This window comes from Glycine soja, chromosome 11, assembly GCF_004193775.1.
Source record: "Glycine soja cultivar W05 chromosome 11, ASM419377v2, whole genome shotgun sequence".
NCBI lineage: Eukaryota > Viridiplantae > Streptophyta > Magnoliopsida > Fabales > Fabaceae > Glycine > Glycine soja.
This window is the reverse complement of record NC_041012.1, coordinates 8,272,526-8,294,038: the sequence shown is the minus strand read 5'-3', so window position 1 is coordinate 8,294,038 and position 21,513 is coordinate 8,272,526. Positions and strand designations below refer to the sequence as shown.

Sequence of the window (21,513 nt, the reverse complement as noted above, 5' to 3'; positions counted from 1 at the left end):
TTTCTTATTCAAGACTGACTGTGTCACATTAATGATTTATTTGGGACAAAATTGAAGTAAACAAAAAGTAATGTTTCATATGTTTTTTTTTATATTTAAAATAGAAGAAGTAAAACCAAATTGAAAAATTGAAAATAAATCATAAATTGAGAAAAATGATTTTCTAATAATTGGATTATAATTAACTATGAATCTTGTCCGTCAGTATTCTTTGATTAAAATAATTTTACACATTTTAATAAATTATTTTTTTTAATTTTTTAATTAATATTCTAATAAAACCTATTAGTATTTGTCTTGATATTTTAGTAATTTTACCATGCTTGTCGTCACATTAACGATGCTCAAGTTTTTTAAAATTTAAAAGATTTAGTGAATTTTTTTAATAAATACAACTCTACCTCTTAATTTTCATTTTATTTTTCCCTTTAGCGACCCATTTACGAAGATGGTAAGATAATTATTGGGGCCATTTTTGTTCTGGGCAGTGGAAGTTGTGGTTGATTCAGAATGGCCGGAAAGAACAACCCGCGATCCAATTCGCGAATGACCATCTTTCTCTTCCTCCTCGCTTTCTCTCTCCTCCTATTCCTCTTCTCTCTCTCTCCTCTCCGCACCCCTTCTCCCACGCAGCATTTCCACGTTTCCGATGCCGAAACCTCGTTCTTGGCCTCCCTCGACCACTTCCTCCTCGCCCACGCTCAAACGTCCCTCAAAGACGACGACACAGCGCCCCGCGACGAACCCCAAAACGACGACATGACGAAGAAGCTCGACGACGCCGTTTTTCACTCCGAGATGGACAGGCTCCTCTCGGATCCTTACTACCCGGTGTCCCTTCCCCTTAGGGTTTACGTCTACGACATGCCCCCAAAATTCACCCACGATTTGCTCTGGCTCTTCAAAAACACCTACCGAGACACCTCCAATCTCACCTCTAATGGAAGTCCCGTTCACCGTCTCATCGAACAGGTAGGTTCCTTCCTTCAATTCTCCTCTTGTAGTCGTTTGTTTATTGTATTGTATTGATCTGTGAAAATTGCGAATTCAGCATTCCATTGATTACTGGCTCTGGGCGGATCTCATTGCTCCCCAATCGGAAAGGCTCTTGACCAGTGTCGTTAGGGTTCACCGACAGGAGGAGGCTGACTTGTTCTACATACCCTTCTTCACCACTATCAGCTTCTTCCTCATGGAAAAACAACAATGCAAGGCCCTTTATAGGGTGTGAGTGCTCTTCTAACGCTCTCTGTTCTTTGCTTCTACTTCTAAATTAACTATTACAGTGGGAATTGGATCAAATTGAGGCTTTGTTCTTTAATTAATTATTTATTAACAACACTTTTAACCTTGCTTTTTTCAATGACTGCTGTAATGTGATGTGAATAATTATGCTTATGCCTTATGTTGTTGTGGGTGTAGGAAGCTTTGAAGTGGATCACTGATCAACCTGCATGGAAGCGCTCTGGTGGCAGAGATCACATACTCCCCGTGCATCATCCCTGGTCTTTCAAGTCTGTTCGTAGATACGTGAAGAATGCAATATGGCTCCTGCCTGATATGGATTCCACAGGAAACTGGTTAGTTTTCTTCTAACTTTGTGAATGCAATGCAATGCTATTATTTGTTGGAATTGGCATGACTGGTCGGTCTTTTTCATCTTTCAGGTACAAGCCAGGACAGGTTTATCTGGAGAAAGACCTGATTCTCCCTTATGTTCCCAATGTTGATTTATGTGATGCCAAGTGTTTATCTGAGACGAATCCAAAGAGAAGCACACTACTTTTCTTTCGGGGCCGGCTCAAGAGAAATGCGGTAAGCATTATTACTTGATTGACTGGCAGGTGGAAGCTTTGAAAGTTCTATCTGCATATGATGTTACTTGAAATCAATGAATATTATTTCTTTTTATCAACTTTTCTGTTCAATCTCATGTTGGAGTTGCTACTATTGTCAACAGTGGAGAGCATCTATTTAGTAGTGCATTTTTCTGGGCTTTGCCAACATCATCCCTTAGGAGTTAGAACTGACTTATGCAACTAAAATCAGAATACTTTTGTTGAACTCATTAATTATATATATAAGGAAGGCCTTATGGCATTTGGGGTAGAACCGTGACTGGCTATTGGCTTTTTATTGTTTGGTTGTCTGATCTTATAGTTTCTGGACAGAAGTCTCATCTTGTTTTGCCCTACGTGTGTATGTGGCATTCTCATTTTTTTTTGTCATCTGCATTATCTATTATTCTGAGTTTAGTTGCCTTTTTTTTATCTTCCCATTTCAGGGAGGGAAGATACGCTCTAAACTTGGAGCTGAATTAAGTGGGGTTGATGGTGTGGTTATAGAGGAGGGAACAGCTGGAGATGGGGGAAAAGAAGCTGCTCAAAGGGGCATGCGCAAGTAATATAAGTTCAGCACTTGAACTAATGTACACTGGTTACTTATTTTGTTGTATTTATTTGCTTGCTTTGCTCATCAACAGGTCTCTATTTTGCTTAAGCCCAGCTGGTGACACTCCTTCCTCTGCTAGATTATTTGATGCTATTGTCAGTGGATGCATTCCAGTTATAATAAGTGATGAGCTGGAGCTTCCTTTCGAAGGAATACTTGATTACAGGAAGGTGTGCTTGCATTTATATCATGTAACTGATTACATTAAGAACAATATTGAGAGTTAATGGTATAATTGCAATAAAATAGTGGTGAAAATAATTCACTAGCTTTGGATGGTTTTATTTTGGTGTGGACAGTGTGGGCAAGTTGCTATTGGATTATCTGTTGGTTTATAAATCTTTACAGGAGTATATATTGCCTTATGCCTTTTTACATCATACTTACTATCTCAGATGATTAATATTGACTTTTTTGTGTACTTAGAGAGGAACAAATTAAGTGATAGTAGGACATGATCATGCCATTAGCTTAGTTTGTTTGTCTTAATGACTTTTCTGAAAATAAATAGAAAAAGAATTTTTACTGGAGATTTTTTCCTCAACTATTTAAAAAAAAATGCAAAAGAAAGCAGGAACCCAAAAAAATCAGCAGGGCTATCTAGTCCTATCCATGGCAATAATCATGGTATAGCCATGGCCCATGGGCATAACATCAAAGAGAAACTGAAAGCATACTCCTATCCCTAAGATTTTAGTGCAGGGAGACCAAGATACATGCATTCAATTTCAACCAAATGCACCAAAGAACAACATGGACTGCACACTGCTGCAGAATTTGGGTCTCTTGTTATTACCATAACCTTAAAATAAACACTCTTAAGGTAGAATAGACCCAGTGACCAAAATTGCACTGTCTAATCTTCTATATGGTTATCTGATAAGTCAGAGCTTTATGAATTGTTAATTTCTATTTTTTAATGGGAAGTTACTATTTACTTTTTGCCATAAATGCAGATAGCGGTGTTCATTTCTTCTATTGATGCTGTAAAGCCAGGTTGGCTTTTGAAATATTTAAAAGGCATTAGACCTGCTCATATCAAAGCAATGCAACAAAATCTTGTCAAGGTTTGTAATCAGTATCATGTAGAATTTAATTCACTTCTGCCCTCCGCCCCCTTGTGTTATTTGATTCTTTTGAGGTCAATCTTGCTAGAACTTTCTACTGATGCATAATGCCAAACTGAAAAATATTGTGCCCTGTGAAAATGTTTGTAGCAATAATTAACTTGGTTATTTTCAGTTTCTTCCATTGATTTGTGCATTGCCTTGCTTGCTTGTGTGGTGTTTAATGTTTTCTTTTTTCTTTTCAGTACTCAAGGCATTTCTTGTATTCTAGTCCTGCTCAACCATTAGGTCCTGAAGACTTGGTTTGGAAAATGGTTTGTTACTGTTTGTTTTGCTATTTAAGTTTCTGTTCTTAATATTCTCTGTAGACACTTTGTTCACATAATGAACTTTTAAAGCTTGTCCATTGAGTGGTTTCTTGTTAGCCTAGCCTAGCAGTTAGTTGTTCTGATTTTGATTTACTTGGGTTACTGTAGATTTTAATTGGATAATATTTCTAAATGATTCCTTAAAACATTGATGCTATCATGTTGGAAACCATCAGAAATACCTGTTGGGGAATCGTAGAAATTTCCATTCTACTATCATTTTTTTTTTATTCTCTTGACATTTCTTAACTATTTTGAAGATGGTTCAGTAGGCATCTTATATTTTGTGATGTTTCCTTGACCTTTTTTTGGGTGTTTTTTAAAGGAATCATGGTTATTGTTTTCTGGATGTTATGGTGCTACAGATGGCTGGCAAGGTGGTGAACATCAAGCTTCACACCAGAAGATCACAACGTGTAGTGGAAGGATCAAGAAGTCAGTGTACTTGTGAATGCAGGTCTGGTAACATCACTAATACTGCTTCAATAATTTCTTAAATCATTTTGTTTTATTTTAGTATTGTTTGGTGGGCTAGTTTGTTGTAAAACATCACTACTACTCGACGGGAAAAATAATTTAAATGTCTGTAGGATGATCAGCCTTGTGTGAAAGCTAATGGCAATCAAATATCATAATTGCCCATATATGTTGTCCTTTGTGACCGAGGCCATGCTGGGTTACTGTAAGATAAAATGACGGAAAACCAGATTTTACAAGGAAAAAGTCTAATCATTTTATTTTCATTTAGGAAAAATTAATTTAATCACAACTATTATTTATCCGAATTTTTGGCTCAGAGGTGAGTGTGAGGCTTAGAGTTATATTATTTTTATGTACGCATTACAATATTTTTTGTAACTATTTTTTTCCTTATCCATTTTTAGTGCTTTTTATTTCACATTTTTTTTTTAATTTTTCTCTTAAGTATTTGGAGACTTTCTGGGGAAGCCTAGTGGGAATAGTTTGGCGAATATGAGGCATAACTATTAAAATGGCCCCTTGATTATTTTAGAATATTCAATTAGGTCTCTTCATTTTTGAAAAGTTTAATTAGGTTCTGTTTTTTTTTATAAAAAAAAAATTCTGAATCAAGTCCTTTTCGTCTAATTAAATTTGATGTTGCTACTGATTCAAATTTGAAGTTTCAATTTGGTTCTCTCTTTATATATTTAATTTAAGGGTAAATAGTCATTTTTGTTCATAAATGTGTAATTTGCGGATAAATGCGTTCCTGAAAGATAAAAATATAAAATTTAGTTCCTGAAAGTGTAAAAAGTGTGACAAATATATTTGGCCGTTAACTTCATTCCATTCACTGTTAATAAAATAGTTTATGTGATGCAGATAGATAAATTTGTCTTGAAATGATTGTCAACGTAGTATCTTTATAATATTTGTCTGACTTTTCAATTTCTCACTCCGCTGACAAATACGTGATGAAAATATAAAATTTAGTCTTCAAAAATATAAAAAGTGTCACAAATATATTCGACCATTATAACTAATTATTATAATTTGAAAAAAATTTATAATGATTGCGATAAAATGATCAAATTAATAATTTAATATTTTTTTAATTTAACTCATCTCAAAAAATAAACAAAAGTTAGTGTACATTTAAAATTTTGATTTGGTTATTAATTAAAATTCAAATTATGGAATTAAGGTGAAAGAAAAAAAAATAAGAAAAAATATAATAAATAATTATTTTTGTATTTGTTTTATTAACTTTAAATTAATGATAAAAAATCATAAATTAAATTGAGTGTTAAAGAAAAAAAAAATACTTGTTTTATAAACTTGTAAATAATTTTTTTGTTCTTCTATGCTTTCATGAAAGGTTTAAGTAAAAAAATATTTATTGTAAAGCATTATAGTTAAATTACATTTATGAATAGTTTTTAAGAAAAATTATAATTGTAATGACACAATTTGTAAAAAACACTCATCTCCTTTGGAATGATTTTTTTTAAGGTTATGATTTTTTAAATGATCAGTCAATAAAAAATGATTGTATATGATTTTAAAAAATTAATTTAAAAATTGACAAACTTTTATTATAATTTGTATTTTGATGTCATTGGATATACTAATAGACATTCATATTTTATTATGAAAATTTTATAAAAAAAAATAATTAAATAAATAATGTTTGATTAAATAGAAACAATGATTTTTTTAGCATTTTATAATAAAAAAAAAGTATTAATAGCTTAAAAATCATATAACAAAACACAAACACTTATCAATGTGATATAGTTCTTTTAAAATTTTGTTGCAATCATTATAAATTTTTCCAAATAATAATAATTAGTCACAATTTACTATCAATATTCGGATATATTTGTTGCACTTTTTACACTTTTAGAGATAAAATTTTGTATTTTCATCCTTCAAAGACGCATTTGTCAGTGGAGTAGGAAGACGATAGAGGGTCAAATTGAACCCTCCGATCATCATTAGCAGTGTCAAAATCTATTGGATGGAAAATTTCATGAATACATCTAAAATTTTGCCAATTTTTTAGGATTTTTTTATTTTGTTCATGAATATAATAATACTTTCTTAACGTCCAAAAACTTATGATTATAAAAAAGAATAAATATCCAAATTAATTAATTCTAATATGATTACGCATGTAATGTACCGATATAAGTATGGATTAGTGTGATATTAAAAAATATAAAAAAAATTAAATATTTTATACTGTCAAATTAAAAAAAACTTTTGATATAAATAATTTAAACATCATTATATAAATTTTGTATACATTATATATATATATAGAGAGAGAGAGTCTCTTGATATAAAAATTATCCAAATAAATTTACTCAAATATAAATACTCGTGAAACAAATAAATATAAATATAAATTAAAACAAAATAAATAGAATATATAATAATTTTTAAAAAAATATAATTTTATATTTTTAAATTTAAAAAAATAAAGACTATTTTGATATAAAAATTGTATGCGTTAAATATAAATATCAATATCTAAAACTCTTTAAACATTAAAAAGAATTGTCCTAATATATGATTACTATGCCAATCATCCTTGTAGAACATATGCAACTTTTCAACCTTTCTTACCATGATCTTACCAAGGTTGTAAACTTGTACATTTCTTTCATCTTCACCATGAAACTCATTATGTGTTACTCCTTTATTCTTATTTCACAACCAGCACATTAGAACCAACAACTACAACCATCTTCTCTGTCACTAAGTTGTTATAACTTATACCTAAACACGAAGCACCTCCAACATACCTCTTGGCAAACTTTCAAGCAATTCAAAAGCTGTGAAACTCATCATCTCTTTTTTTCTCCCATCTTAAGATGACGAATCAATATCTTCGTAGCTTCTACTATTAGAAGGGCGAGACCATGCAGATGTGCAGTTGTTATATGGTTTTGAAGGTTATCTTAATTGTAACTTACACTCCTGGTAATTAGGATAAGAGAAAAGGATATTTTGCGTTAATTTAATATAGAATATTTGAAGGTAATCTTATCGTGGACAACAATATTTTCAAGATTTGTTTAAAAGGTTTTTCTTTTCCATATAATATCCAAAATGAAGAAATGTGTTTTGTACAGGGATAATAATATATAAAATCAAATGTTAGAAAATATGAGGCAAGCAATATATCAAAGAGATTTCCACCAATAAATTACGAACAAAACCATTGTTCTAAACTTTAACAAGTCAGTCCACTTTAAGAAAATGCAGGCATAATAATAATAATAATAATATTACTACTATTATGGTGTACTTGTTAGTTTATTCAAAAGATGGAAATTTATTGACCTATTTAAATGACTTTAAAAAATAAATAAATCGAATGTTAAAAGAGGTCACATACAGTTACAATAATTCATACCTGAAAATCTAACCAATTCATACATGTTAAAAGAGGTCACATACAGTTGCGTGTAAGGGAGACTTCTTTATCCAGAAAAAAAAAAGGACTTTATTCATTTTCAAAATTTATTTAATTAAATAGGTCATATTTTAGATTTTTTTATATAAAAAAAAAAGCATTGCCTAATAGTTTGTTTATGTGCATAATTTCAACAGCGAAGACGACTAATGGAAAGAAATCTTCACTGAAATTTAATACTATAATGAAATAAATTTATTAATTTTCATTTTTATTTCTAGCATAGCTAATAGCTAGATACACGAGCTTTTAAGATCTATGTTCAGCTAAAATCACTTGAGGCATTGGTTATTATCGTAAATTCGCCATGCAAACGGTATTCCAATATTGTATTTTAGAACTTCAGAGGGACAAGCTCGTAATGTCAAGTTTACTCCTTGAAATCCCGATGTGCTCCATAAAACGTTGAACGTGCAACTAAAGCCAGGTAAATTGTTACACATTTTGTCCACAATGGCAGTCGATGTAGAAGATACAATGATGTAATAATGTTTTTTATTAATCATTCCATGCCTAAAAGAGGATCAACAAGAGCATTTATAACTATCGAAATCTATTCAAGACTTGTTCTCTAAGTGCAGACAGGCACATATGCTTTTCCCATCATCGATTTGAAACAGCTACTTGCGCTCTCAAATACAAAACCATTCACTTGTCTGTCTTAACTTGTAGAAGACATGCCAATATGCAAAATCTTCAGTTAGAGGACAACAGTTCCTTCTACCCTTGTCCAGCAAAAATGCTAAAGACAGAAGTAAACCTCTCATATTATTAAGAAAAACGAAGAACAACGCCGACAACCATACAAGCCAACTTTATTATTTCGCTCACAAGATTTTATATTACACAAAATGACATTGGTGTCTCACCTGTCCACATCACTAAGTACTGAAAGATGAAACACACCCCATCTTCCCTAAGTTCTGTAATCCAGCAATGAAAAACTAGCGAATTTAGAAAAATCACCACTTTATATCCTATTATTATTAAACAAAGTAAAAACTACTCACATACTTGACAGATTTAAAATTGACAGAGCATAGAAAATTTTATGATGGCAGTTTAACTTGTCCCATGCATAATAAAAAAAACCAGTAAACTTAATTGCAAAGAGAAGCACCAAATCTGTCTCGGCCATAAGCTATGCTGGCTGCAGATCAACTACTCTATTTTGTTTAAATAAAACATTAATCTATGACTAATCTTCCATAGTAGAGCAGCCAATCGAACCATTATAATGCAGTAGTGGATCAAAAAGAGAGAATTATTTTTAAAAAATGACTTGATGGATAGCTGATGCTGCAACTGGTAACGAGATATTGGAAGGAGATATTACCATGCCAAGGATGAAAACCACCAAATTATCAATTCTTCAACCAGCTGTTGCAGCACGAGATCCCCCTAAAAAGTAAACATCCATTAGAGCATTTTAAAGTCATCATACTGGATTCAATCCCAAGTCCTTTGGAAACAGGGATAAAAAGAATTAAATAATAAAGGCTTGAATATGTTTTTGGTTCTTGTAAGTTAATGCATATTAATTTTTGGACCCTGTAAGTTCATTTTTCTAATTTAAGTCATTGTAAGTTGGCATTTTTTTTCCATTTTTGGTTCCAGTAAATTTTTTTGTTCATTTTTAGTCATTGTAAGTTTGTATTTTTTTTCAATCTCACTCACTTTAAGATTATAATTATTTCATTGATAGTCCACATAGGTTCATGCTTACAGGGACCAAAATTGAAAATGCGCCAACTTACAAGGATCAAAAACATATTTAAGTCAATAATAAATAATTGAAAATAAAATCCAGCCTCGACCCTCTTGGTAGATTTGGAAAAAACATTCAGCACAATAATTTGGTACTATGAATCTTTAAATTTCAGTTGCTTAAATGTTGTGGGAGGAGATTTGGTCATAAAACATGGCACCATTTGTTAACTCATGTAGTTATCTTACAAGACTTACAAGAACTCTAATACTAATAAACAGTGATACTGTAATAGCAATAACTACCCTTTCGAAACCTAGCATTCTCACAGAAGCTAACGATAATCCCATATAAAATCTAGCAAACAGATTTCAGCCCTAGAATATTAGGACAATTACGAAATCCAGCAAACACACACAATACCAATATATAAAAGGTGTTTCTGTGGGACCATCTTAAATCAACAATTCATGATCTAAACAGAAAAAAATGGAGGAGATCACATTGCTGAGAGCATGAGCAAGTTCATCTCCCATGCTTTTCACTTTCTCTCCTCTCAAATCTCAACACTTTCTATACTGCATGTTTACAAAGCTAAACTAGATAACAAGACAAAAAATAATTAGCACGGAATTCCAAAAAGTGACAAAATATACTATATACTCTAGGCATATCATAATCAGACCATGGGCAGCAATTAAAATGCAAGCAAGTAAGTATAAACACGAATTTACTAACTAGTAACAAATCAAACATTTCAATTCCCCCTATAATCAGAAAGTTCATGGCATGAATGGCGTCCCACCTTTTCTTTTCTTTGATAAGGCAGAAGAATTTACATTAGACCCTGTGTGTCCAACCCCAACCCCACAAGCGCGAAGATCCTTGAGCCCCAAATTCTGGCTTGCCAGACACTGCAGGTTCTCAAATTCACAACCATCAAACTCTTCCCCATTCAAAGCCGCAGTCTCCCCAATCCTCCCATCAGGGTGAAGGCAATACACCCTATCATCACACGGCAAGTTACAAGGGTTCATCACATAAGAACCAGCCACCGGATTCGGCGTTGTTGTTGTTGTTTTCTGATAGGGAAAGGACCCAATTTCCCCTTCAATCCTCCCCCTTATGTCAACCAACAAACACTTGAGCCTGGCTATTTCGGCCTCGAGAGCCGCCTGCCCCTGCAGCTTCTTCATCAAGTGCTGGTTCAGAGCCCTCAACTTCACAACCTCATCCTCCAGCGACGCCGCACGCGCCTTCTTCTTCTCCCGGTACTTCCGGACGGCTTCTTTGTTCCCCAGAGGCCGCTTCTTCGACGACGACTTTTTCTCGGCGGACTCGGCGGTGTCATCAGTAGCGACCTGGTCCTCCTCAGGGGCGGGGACGATTTTGGTGTGTACGTGGTAGCACGTGTGAGTGTGGGAGAAATCGGGGCCGGGAGGGTTGCACGTGTGGGTGTGGGTGCACGCGTGCGTGTCCTTGAGAAGCTCGTCGAAGAAACTGTCCATTGAACCGCTGCTCGGAAGCTCCCCCATGTTCGGACTCGAAAACACTTCATGGTTCGAGAAATCCAGCTCGCCGTCGTCCATTGAAACGGAAACCCCCAAATCTAAAACTAATCAATAATAATGTGCGAATTGCAATTGCAATTGAGAAGGAAACCCTAACAAGATAACATAGAAACAAAAGAGAAAATGGACGTACCAGGAAGAAGCGATAAGTTGAGAGATTCCAACGATTGATTGATTTACTTTTCGTTTGCTTGTCGGTTCTCTCTCTCTCTCTCTGCACTTTCAATCGGTTCTAATTTATACGTATTCTTCAGTCTCAGACTTTCATGTGATCGAGAATTGCGATTGTTCAACGAAAATAACTCTCGTAGGGCCAAGAGCCCAAGACCTACCTCTTTCTTTCCCCACAGTTACACGCATTATTGTTACTGTGAGATTAATATCAGCTCAGAATAATATACACTGTATTATATATATATATATATATATATATATATATATATATATATATATTGTTTTTATAATTTTTGTTAAAATATTGATTAAGAAATTAAAAAAATATTTATTATAAAAATCATGAAAGAATATAAAAAAATCATAAATAATACAATTTAAAAACAAAGACATAAGTTTTTTAACATGAGCAAAACAAATTTCAAATTTTAAAAAATTTAATTATTTACCAACTAGATTTTCAAAGACAGTGAGTATATTCCTTATTAACAAACAACCAACCTTTACATTAGTCTTAATCATTTCATATGAAGTATTACTGTTCCTTAAAATCAATTTCGTGTGGTGTGTTCCAAAAATAATTTTGAGACCTAGTCTCGTCAGTCCTCACTCTTAAGATTTGCTAAAAGACAAAATGATATATATTTTTTATTTTATTTTTTTGAGAATGGACAAAACGAATCTTATTAGAACATGATTTTGCAAAACTTTTCCCTGTTTAGCTTATTCTTTCTTTTAATTTAACACAGCGGCGGGGGAGTTGTAAACTTAGGCTACAATTTTCCACTAAAGTATTTAACTATTGCTTTAATGTAATCGCTAAGATTCTTATCCACTACCTAGTATTAGTATCCCACTAACATATAACTATATTTTTTTTAGGAAATATATAACTATATTTTATTTCCCACTAACAGAGTATAACTTTATTTTCACTTAAAAAAAACTTAATTTTCTTTAGTAATATGATGCATATTTTGGATTGAGTTTAAGGCCCAATCCATAAAATAATTCATCAACACATACACTTATGATCTCATTTCATGAAATCAAGCAATCAAACTCATGATATAATTTTATAAATACAACCGACATTATTTTATGAGATATATCTATATTTTCAAGAGGGTCTTATTAACTAGTGTGCTAAGAATATTAATTAAAGAATTAAAAGATAAACAATTTTATTAGAAACTTTACGAGAGCGAAGAACACATTTAAAAATCATAAGAAAAAAATATTTTTACACATTTTAATAAAAATATTTTCCTTTTTACATTCTTAAGAACATTAGTTAGCATTTTGAACCATTTGGAACAAATTAATAGTACAAACTCCAAACCAGATTCATCATCTAATCCTCATCAAATGCAACAATGCATAAATTAAATTCACGTGTATATATTAATCTCTTACACATGCAAATTTTTCATTTACTTTTCTTTATATGATTTTTCTATTTACTTGTATTCATGTTATTGAGCAACATTTTATGTTACTGTAACTGATACTTTTACAGATAATTCCTTATCTCATATAATTTGTCCACGGTTAATGCATGCTTTATTTAGATATTTATATGTAAAAATAACACAACTTATTTTTTATACAATATATTAGTTATATATATTGTGATTTATTTATTGTATAATAAATTAGTCAATGGAAAAAAAGTCAAAAGTTTAGACATATTTTAGGCTTTGAAAATTTGGTATTGATTTGTGTTGCCCAGGCCCGTCTTCGTTGCAGTTACCTTGCCAGTACGACCCAGCTGCTTCGAACCCACAACTACAATCAGGTCATAATTCTCAACTTATGTTCATGCTAGGTTTAATAGTCCTCCGTTACATAATAATTATAGTGTAAAAAAAAAAACATTTCTAAAATAATTATTATTTTATCTTTTTATGTAATATTAATTATTTTTTCCTTATATTCTTTATAATATTAGTGATAAACAACAAAAATTATACATGAATAATTGATGACAAGATATGCTAATTTTATAAAATTATTACTCCCTATGTTGCATAATAATTGTTATGTTGTAAAATAATTATTATTTTTATTTATATTCAGTAAAATATTAATAACGAACAACAAAAATTAAAAATAAGTTAACAATGGTAAAGTTAATTTTATAAAATTGTTATTCTTTTTATCTATTAATTTTTCTTAATCTGATTAATTTAGTACTTTTTTTAGTTTTTTGTAAAAAAAAAATATAGAATAACAAATATAATGAAAGGAAGGACATTTCTTTAACTGCAATGTCGTTGGACATTTTTAATCACTGATTTATTGATCTTTTAAAAAAGAAAGAAATTCTCAACTTTCCTTGCTGGTGCCTGGAGCCTATAGCGGAGGGCACGTTCCATGACTTGTGACCATTTAATCGTGCTTTTGTTTTATTTATAAAAATTTACTTCCCTAAACTTTTGATTATAAAAAAATATTTATAAAATGGATTTTACAATTTTTTATGATAAGAATAGGAAAAAGATAAAATAGAAAACAACTGCCATTTATATAATAAAAATATTACTTTTAAAATTAATTTTCATAAGTTATTATTAGTAAATGAGTTTTTTTTTATAAAAAAAAAGTAGAAAACAACATCTCTTGTGCCCTGTTTAATAATAATAATAATAAAAGAAAGAAATAGAGAAGATGGAAAAAAATGAGTAAAAATGTGTGAAAATAAAATAGAAATTAAAGGTGTTTAATTAAAGAAAAAGAAAGATAGAGAAATGAGTAAAAATAAATGATCTATAACTTAGTGATCTCATTTATTTTTAAAATTATTTCTTCTGCACCGAATGACCCGGCTCATTTTCATTCCTCCACCTCCCCATATTTACCCTCCACTAGACAGACGCTTGATCTTTTTTGGGCACTCATATTTTGATTCTCTCTTTTTTAGTTTTACTATTTACTTTTGCAATGAGCTTATATTTTACTGCTACGCTTTCATATAATGGCATCATCGCATATTTTACTTTCGCTTTCATAGAGTTTGCTGAATGACGTCATTGAATTCGTAAACCAAGAAAGTTATGTGAATGGTAATAAAATTTTAAAATTATTCTTAATCAACACTAGTTTCTGCCTAAATGTGCATGTTCATTTGGAACTCTCCCCATCTTCTTTTGTAGACGTATAAACCAAAAAAATAAAAAATCATAATCTCAACATTATTGGTTGAAATTTCAAGCATTAGTTATGGTATATAGTAATTTTTAAGGAATATGGTCGGCTTCAGTCAAAGCATATTTAATGAGTAAGCGAAATAAAAGCTGCATATTTCATCCATTAATTGCCTATATGATTTATGCATAAAGCCAAAAATTAGTACATTGTTCCCTGATAAATTCAAAAGAAAAGTGCCATTCTAAATCTACAAGCCACCTCATCAAGGGGCGCAACTCCTTTGTTTTTGCGTTTGTTGTTGTTTTTTTTAACATAACTCTACACGCACAAAACTAATGACAAATGGGTGTTAGGAACTTAGAAATTGAACAAAAACTAATTAAAACTTGATGACCTGCTCCATTGTTCTTTCAAGTGTTCACTATAGCTGTGGTCTGTACTACTATGTGATGTACTGTCATCGTCAACACCAAGTAATGCAAGACTTAGGTGCAACTCTGCACTTGAATTTGGGTACACTTCGTCATCAATGTTTTCTTGATTTTCTGAATCCTCCTGATCACCATCCCCTTGAGAGTTTAAGAAACATTCAACTCTCTCATCTCCTTTTAGGATCTTCAATATCTGTACATGCATAATGGAAATGATCAACTTTAGGAGCTTAAAGTTTTTAAAATATAATAATAATAATAATTGGGAATGTGGTGACTTTCATTGAGAATATGGCAGCTTCAATGTGTCATTTGGTATTACCTGGTTCAGTTTAGGACGAAGTCTAGCCGCCCGTGTGATGCATAAAGATGCTGCTAGAACCATTCTTTGCAATTGGGCCTCAACAAATTTCCCTTCTAAATTTGGGTCCAATAAGCCCTTAACATTCCCACTCTCCATTATTGGTTTCGCCTGAAAATGAAACATTGTTAGATTTATAAATTATATTGTATCAAAAAAGGATTTATACTTTGAGTAAACCTATTCTCACAATGTTTTACATATACCTTTTAATAATTCATTTTTTCTGTCTGTCAAATATTTTATCTTATAATACACTAAGCACATGTGAATCAATTAGCATTGAATTGTTTCAGTTTAATCTGAAGTTTCGAAATCAAATTCTAAATATATAATTGCGTTGAATACTAAAGGGAGAACTTTGTTACCTATAGTTATTCACCTTAACAAAATTACCTCCAATAAATAATACTTATATTCTAGAACAAAAATTCCTTTTATCTTATTCTATACTTCTCTTTCCATCTCTCTCCTAATTATATATGGTACTAGTATGTCATAAGTATTGGAAGAATAACATTCTTATTCTTGTATTTTTATATCATTAACAGAAGTCAAAATTCATTCTTGTAAATGGGGTTTGGTCTTACCCACACGACCAAGCTCTCCTGTCCTTTGAAAGCTGCTGAGCTGATTGGTTCCCTTCCTGATATTAGCTCAAGTAGAACTACACCGAAGGCATAGACATCTATCTTGTCACTGACCTTTCCATACATGAAGTATTCAGGAGCAAGATAACCAAATGTTCCTACTACATCTTGGGTCAAAAAGGATGAAGTTGTTGGACCCCATACTGCTAGTCCGAAATCAGACAACTGCAACAAAACAACATAATGAATTTCACACATAAATGTTCTTTTCAATACTAATAATAGTCTCAATGCTTTTGATTACCTGAGGTTCAAACCCTTGGGAGAGAAGAATGTTAGAAGACTTGACATCTTTATGTATAACAACAGGCTTCAAAGCTTCCCTGTGTAGGTAATCGAGGGCTTCAGCGATCCTAAGAGCCACATTAAATCTCACTTCCCATGACAAGATGGATTCATCCTTGTTCTTTCCTATATCCATTTCCAAATTCTCATTAGCATCATTCATTCCCATCAAAATTGAAATGAGATGGTTGAAAAACTGAAACTTTACCATGCAGATTTTCCTCTAAGCTGCCTTTGGGGAAATAATCGTAAACAGATATTAAAGAATTGTTCTCTATGCAAATTCCAAGTAGAGGGGCAATGCTTTTGTGCTCCACTGAGGATATTATTTCCACCTCAAGGGCAAAATCTTTCCAGGCTTCTTTTGATGACTGCATTACTTTAACTGCGATTGCCTTTCCATCAGGGAGGACTCCTTTGTACACACGATTGCTCCCTCCTTTCCCAACCAAGTTTTCTGCAATGGAATAAAGAAAGATTATAAAATTATTGTATTTATTTACAAACTATGGAACTATATATATATAAAAAAAAAGCATTTAACAGTCAGTGGTTCACCAACCTGAAGAGAATTGGCTAGTGCAAGACTTGAGAACCTCAAGGCTGAATCGCTTGCAATCGAGAGAATTTAAATTTAATATCTCCTCTAGGCCATTTGGTATTATATCAACAGATGCAGGAGAAGAATTTGTAGAGCTCTCATATTCAATATCGCTGATGCTCCTCCTTTCAAATGGATTTTCCTCAGTGGAAGAAGAGCTAGAACTTTTATTATGTGGTGAACGATCTGGTAAGGTCATTACCCATTGTACTACTGACATGTCCCTTGTATGAAGAAGGGTTTGTGACATTCCTGAATTGGCTCTGCGGAGTAGAGGCCACCCAAGCTTCTGCTCAACTGATATTGACCTTGTTGACTTGCTCTTCTCTTCATCCTTCAATTCTAAGGAATTTTTTATGGGTGTTGATTCCTCAATCTCCATGATGGAGTCACAAATTGCAGACTGGATTATTCTGTCACTCAAGTTTTCTTCGATGATTGTTAAACTAGGTCTTGGATCCAGTATAAGACCACCTGCCACAAAAGGAAACAAGACTTATTCTATTTCACTTTTGTTACTGACTCACTCACTTATGATATAATTTTTCTACAAGATTGTGAAATAAGGACACAGATATGAACCTGGTAGTTGTTTATTGGTGCAACTTCTGAAGAGAATTCTTGAGTCTTGAATGGCTAGAACATTGGTGGTCGGTGGTAGCCGTTTAGCACAATATTTAGCTGTGGCAGCTCGTCCCCTGCAATTGAAATCAATCTGTTTTATTTAGTCTTTTAAACCAATCAGAGAATGCAAATTAAGTAAATGTATATATACATCAAATAAACTAAACCCACAACAAATATGGTGAAGTGAAATACAAGTTCCACATACCCTACCACTAGAGCCAGAGCAGCATGTTTTTTTGCTTCTCTGACAAGAATGTTTTTAATGGAGCTTCCTGTGAAGATTTGACCAGTGAGACCTACCTGAAATCCAATTCGACCCGTCAATAAAATCTGCGACTTATACCAACCCCGTGAATGAAAGTAAAATATCTCAAGTATCGTTTTCTAATCAGAATTGGAGTTTTAACTTGGTAATCCTCTAATGCAAACCTTTATTACGCCTTATTGAGGTGAAACTCAAATTCTAATCGAAGAACAACACAAACAATACCTCCAGAACTGTAAAAAGAAAAAAAAAAATGTGTACCTTCTTCACACCACATAGGCCATCATAAACTTCTAAATAGCCATCTATCAGAGTCTTGTTTTTGGAAACATAATCTGCATTAGATTAACTTTTTCAACATGTTTAAAGGAAAAATACATACGCTAATAATAATATGTGTAGAAGCTCAGAAGTTCCTTAATTACCTGAATTTTTAACCACATGAACTGCTATAACACAATCACCAGGCTCAGCAACTTTGACAAGAGCCCAGTTGAGGAGCTGTCTGCTATAGCCATCAATTCTAATCCCCACCAAAACAATTCTCTTTTCAACTGTCATTGCGTTTTGCCTTTTATTTTTATATCAATCACCTCACCTTGTTGAGTGAACCATCTCGATCATACTCTGCAAAACAAAGCTACTAATATTACTATCATGGTTGGAATTGAAACTTGAACCTAATGCTCCAACACTTGGCACACCAGCATATACTATAGTTGAATATACTTATTAAATGGCAGCAGCACCTATTGACAGAGACGGCGTCACATTAAAATATATATATATATATATATATATATGGTGGCGAGAGATGAGGAGGAGGAAAAAAACATTAAAAATCACATGACCTATTGGATGAAACAATAGGTGAAGAAAACCCGTGGAGACCTTGAATTAATATAGTATATCATCGTAAAAAACGATTATGGTATTAAAAATATGTTGAATAAAACAAGAAGTATGTACCTAAAAGCAGCCATGGTTTGAGAACAGCATGTGTTTTTGTTTGTTTTAACTGAATTAAATTACCGCCAAATAGCATCAGCAAGCGTACCTACTTCAACTAAATTAAATTCTAAAGAAGACTACGTACTCAAATTGCTTTTTTTTTTTTACGTATTGTGGTAGAATGGAATAAAAGAACACACAGAGAATTCTGGTGTGGAATAAAAGTGTGTTCTTGAACGAAACGGGGTGTTAAAATTGGAAAGGAAAAAAGGAAGTAAAAGATGCATTCATTGCTGGTGGTGTTGATAAGGAAAAGAATTGGTGCGAAAAGTACGGACAGAGGGTTTTGTGTTTAACGTTATTTACTATGCACCTGAAAATATTTAGTCCTAAGCTGGCGTTTTCGCGGGAAACCCTTGACCTGCGGTCCTGTAACCTGTTACATGGTCTGATGAAACACTATTCCACGATTATTGCGCCTAGGACGACCACATCGCTTCCAATAAAATTCCAAACTTCGAGTGACGACACTCGTATTTTGTTTTTAATGTAATTATTTTAAAATCATATGATGCATCGTGATTAAATCATTATATAAGGGTGTTTGGTTTGTATTTTTATTTTCTGTTTTCATTTTTTAAAAATTATTTTCATTTTTAAAATATTAATATTCTGAAAATATGTTTGATTTAATTTCTTATTTTTTGCTTTCAATAAATAAAAATATTATATTTTTAAATTTGTTTAAAATTATATTTCTTGTCACCCTATTTTTATTTTATACAAAATGAAGTTCATGAATTTAACTTAAAACACTGAAAATGAGATTTTATTATTTTCAATTTTTGACTCGTTTGAGAAAATATTTTCACTAAAAATGTTTTCAAAAATCCAATCAAACTCATTTTCATTATCATTTTCTATTTCAAGTAAAAATGAAAACAAAAAATAATCAAATCAAACACTCCCTAAAAAATTTTATATTATCAGGATACAATTTTTTTCTCTTTTAGTTAGTATATAACCAATAGTGATCTTATCTTCTTTTTTTTAAAACAATTTTTACCTTAATATTATATTTATCAAATTTTAATTATTTAAAAATCAATTTTTATCTTTACCTTTCTCTAAATGATAAAATTAATAATAATCTTATCTTTTTTTTGAATTTTTTTATCTAAATATTATATTTTATCAATTTTAGATTATGATACAATCATATTAACATAATTGACATAGTTGAAATAACTTTGTTCCTTAATTATATGATTATAATCTCTTAGTTCTATCTTAGGGGTTAAGTCATTGGGACTTTGAGTTAAGAGATACTCTAATTCAAAAAAAAAAAAAATCTTGAGTTTTGCTAAACTTTAAATGTGAGTCTCTCTTATAATCGTTAATTTAATTAAATTAAAAAAATTAAAACAGGATGAAAAATGAATTTGTGTCTGACTATTTATTAGCTAGGAAGAGTAGTTAACCTGTTTTAGCGCATGTTTTATTTTTCTTCAAATTTGTTTCACAACATTCCAACTTATTTTCTAATGAATTCGTGGCGAATTAGGAAGAGTTAACCTGATTATCATTTTCTAACACTGCATACTTGCTAGTTATAAAATTTAACACATGTTTTTGCCAACACTTCTTAAGGATAGTTCATAATTGTGTAATAATTAATATCCTCTAAAAGGGATAAACACAAGCAAATGATATTACGTACCCATAATATTGTGATTCTAGATTATACTAATATCCATTTTGTCTGCTTCGCTTTCTTCAGAATCTTCAGAGAACGGCTGGTTAACCGCTTCCCGCCTAAATAAAAATAAATATCTATAAGATTATAATCATATTTTTTTTCTACTTAAATACTCTTTGTCTCAATATTTTTAAAGAACTTGGACAACTAATTATATTCGTCTCAATGTAAAAATTTAATTTTATAAAATTGTGTATGTTAAACATATGTGTTAAAAACGAGAATAACCCGCCTACACATGGGTATTTAACTAGTTGTTTTTAAAAGAAAAATTACTCGTTTAATTTTTATAGTTACATAAATTTTATTTTTTAATTTTTAAACTTAAAAATAATTTCTTTTAATCTATATACAAATACTTTCATAAATATCTTTTTGTTCCTACTGTTACATAAAATTTACTTTTTGATCTTTATCATTTTGTAACGATGAGAATAAAAATGAAGAGATAAGATAAATTAAATAGTTAAGGAAAAAGAAAAAGAATCAAAGAAAAATATTATAGGTTTAATTCTTTCTACTGACAAAATTAATATTTGTTAATAAAAATGATGAGGATAAAAAGGAATCTAAAAATGTTTGTAAATAACTAAAAAAAATAGTTTTGAAGTGTAGGGATTAAAAGAAAAAATTTGTATAACTATAAAGGTCAACTGATTTTTTTCTTATTTAAAAGAGAGAAAAAAAAACTAAATTGATTAGACACAAGTAATTAATGTATTAAAATTAAAATCAAATTGTACTAATACTATTTAAGTTCATTTTTTGATAGAAATAATTTTTTATTAAACTTTATTTATTTTCGACTAAACTCTAAATCAGTCAATACTCTTTTCTCTGGTAAACAAGTGGGTTAAAAAAAATTATAGTAATACTTATTTTTACAACAATGCTAAATATCTTTTTTTTTCTGTTTAATAAATGTCGCTATCCCTCTCAAACATATTCGCAACCCCTGTGCTAACATTATTATGATTTAATTATCATTGGTTGTATATGAGGTAAATTATTATTTTTTTCAAAAATAGTTGATGAATATTATTTAAAGGTTGAAAAAAATCATTTGAAGGAAAGATGTTAAATAAAAAATATTTGCTAAAATTAATTATAGTACTAACTGATAAATGTGATTTTTAAGTCAGTTTCTT

General features: G+C 31.3%; 3 protein-coding genes across 12 annotated transcripts; 1 reads left to right on the top strand and 2 right to left on the bottom strand.

Annotated features, from left to right (window-relative positions):
* The first annotated feature begins 420 nt into the window (after positions 1–420).
* On the top strand, positions 421–4,640 carry LOC114377686 (probable arabinosyltransferase ARAD1). Its single transcript, XM_028336320.1, has 9 exons — positions 421–972; positions 1,052–1,225; positions 1,423–1,580; positions 1,668–1,815; positions 2,285–2,400; positions 2,483–2,621; positions 3,408–3,518; positions 3,764–3,832; positions 4,252–4,640. The coding sequence occupies exons 1-9, from the start codon at positions 511–513 to the stop codon at positions 4,381–4,383; spliced, it is 1,509 nt and encodes a 502-aa protein (XP_028192121.1). The 5' UTR covers positions 421–510; the 3' UTR covers positions 4,384–4,640.
* A 3,604-nt stretch (positions 4,641–8,244) lies between these two features.
* On the bottom strand, positions 8,245–11,467 carry LOC114376433 (basic leucine zipper 23-like). Of its 7 annotated transcripts, none has more exons than XR_003658946.1 (5): positions 11,245–11,456; positions 10,346–11,149; positions 9,169–9,233; positions 8,702–8,755; positions 8,245–8,574 (listed from the first exon to the last, which is right to left on the bottom strand). XR_003658946.1 is itself a non-coding variant. In XM_028334550.1 (4 exons), exons 2-3 carry the CDS (start codon positions 11,127–11,129, stop codon positions 9,205–9,207), a joined length of 813 nt encoding a protein of 270 aa, XP_028190351.1. In that variant the 5' UTR covers positions 11,130–11,149; positions 11,245–11,456; the 3' UTR covers positions 8,245–8,574; positions 9,169–9,204. The 7 variants fall into 7 exon arrangements, 5 of the variants coding, with proteins under 5 accessions (XP_028190351.1, XP_028190352.1, XP_028190348.1 ...); XR_003658947.1 differs by having other exon boundaries at positions 8,245–8,492; XM_028334550.1 differs by lacking the exon at positions 8,702–8,755.
* Positions 11,468–14,575: 3,108 nt separating this feature from the next.
* LOC114374508 (serine/threonine-protein kinase CDG1-like) lies at positions 14,576–18,421 on the bottom strand. 4 transcript variants are annotated; one of them, XM_028332164.1, is made up of 11 exons: positions 18,405–18,421; positions 18,081–18,282; positions 17,917–17,990; positions 17,601–17,690; positions 17,346–17,478; positions 16,725–17,237; positions 16,371–16,619; positions 16,122–16,288; positions 15,818–16,042; positions 15,189–15,338; positions 14,576–15,059 (listed from the first exon to the last, which is right to left on the bottom strand). In XM_028332164.1, the coding sequence occupies exons 2-11, from the start codon at positions 18,214–18,216 to the stop codon at positions 14,811–14,813; spliced, it is 1,986 nt and encodes a 661-aa protein (XP_028187965.1). In that variant the 5' UTR covers positions 18,217–18,282; positions 18,405–18,421; the 3' UTR covers positions 14,576–14,810. The 4 variants fall into 4 exon arrangements, with proteins under 4 accessions (XP_028187965.1, XP_028187966.1, XP_028187964.1 ...); XM_028332165.1 differs by lacking the exon at positions 18,405–18,421 and having other exon boundaries at positions 17,346–17,461; positions 17,596–17,690; positions 18,081–18,365; XM_028332163.1 differs by lacking the exon at positions 18,405–18,421 and having other exon boundaries at positions 18,081–18,365.
* Between the last annotated feature and the right edge of the window lie 3,092 nt (positions 18,422–21,513).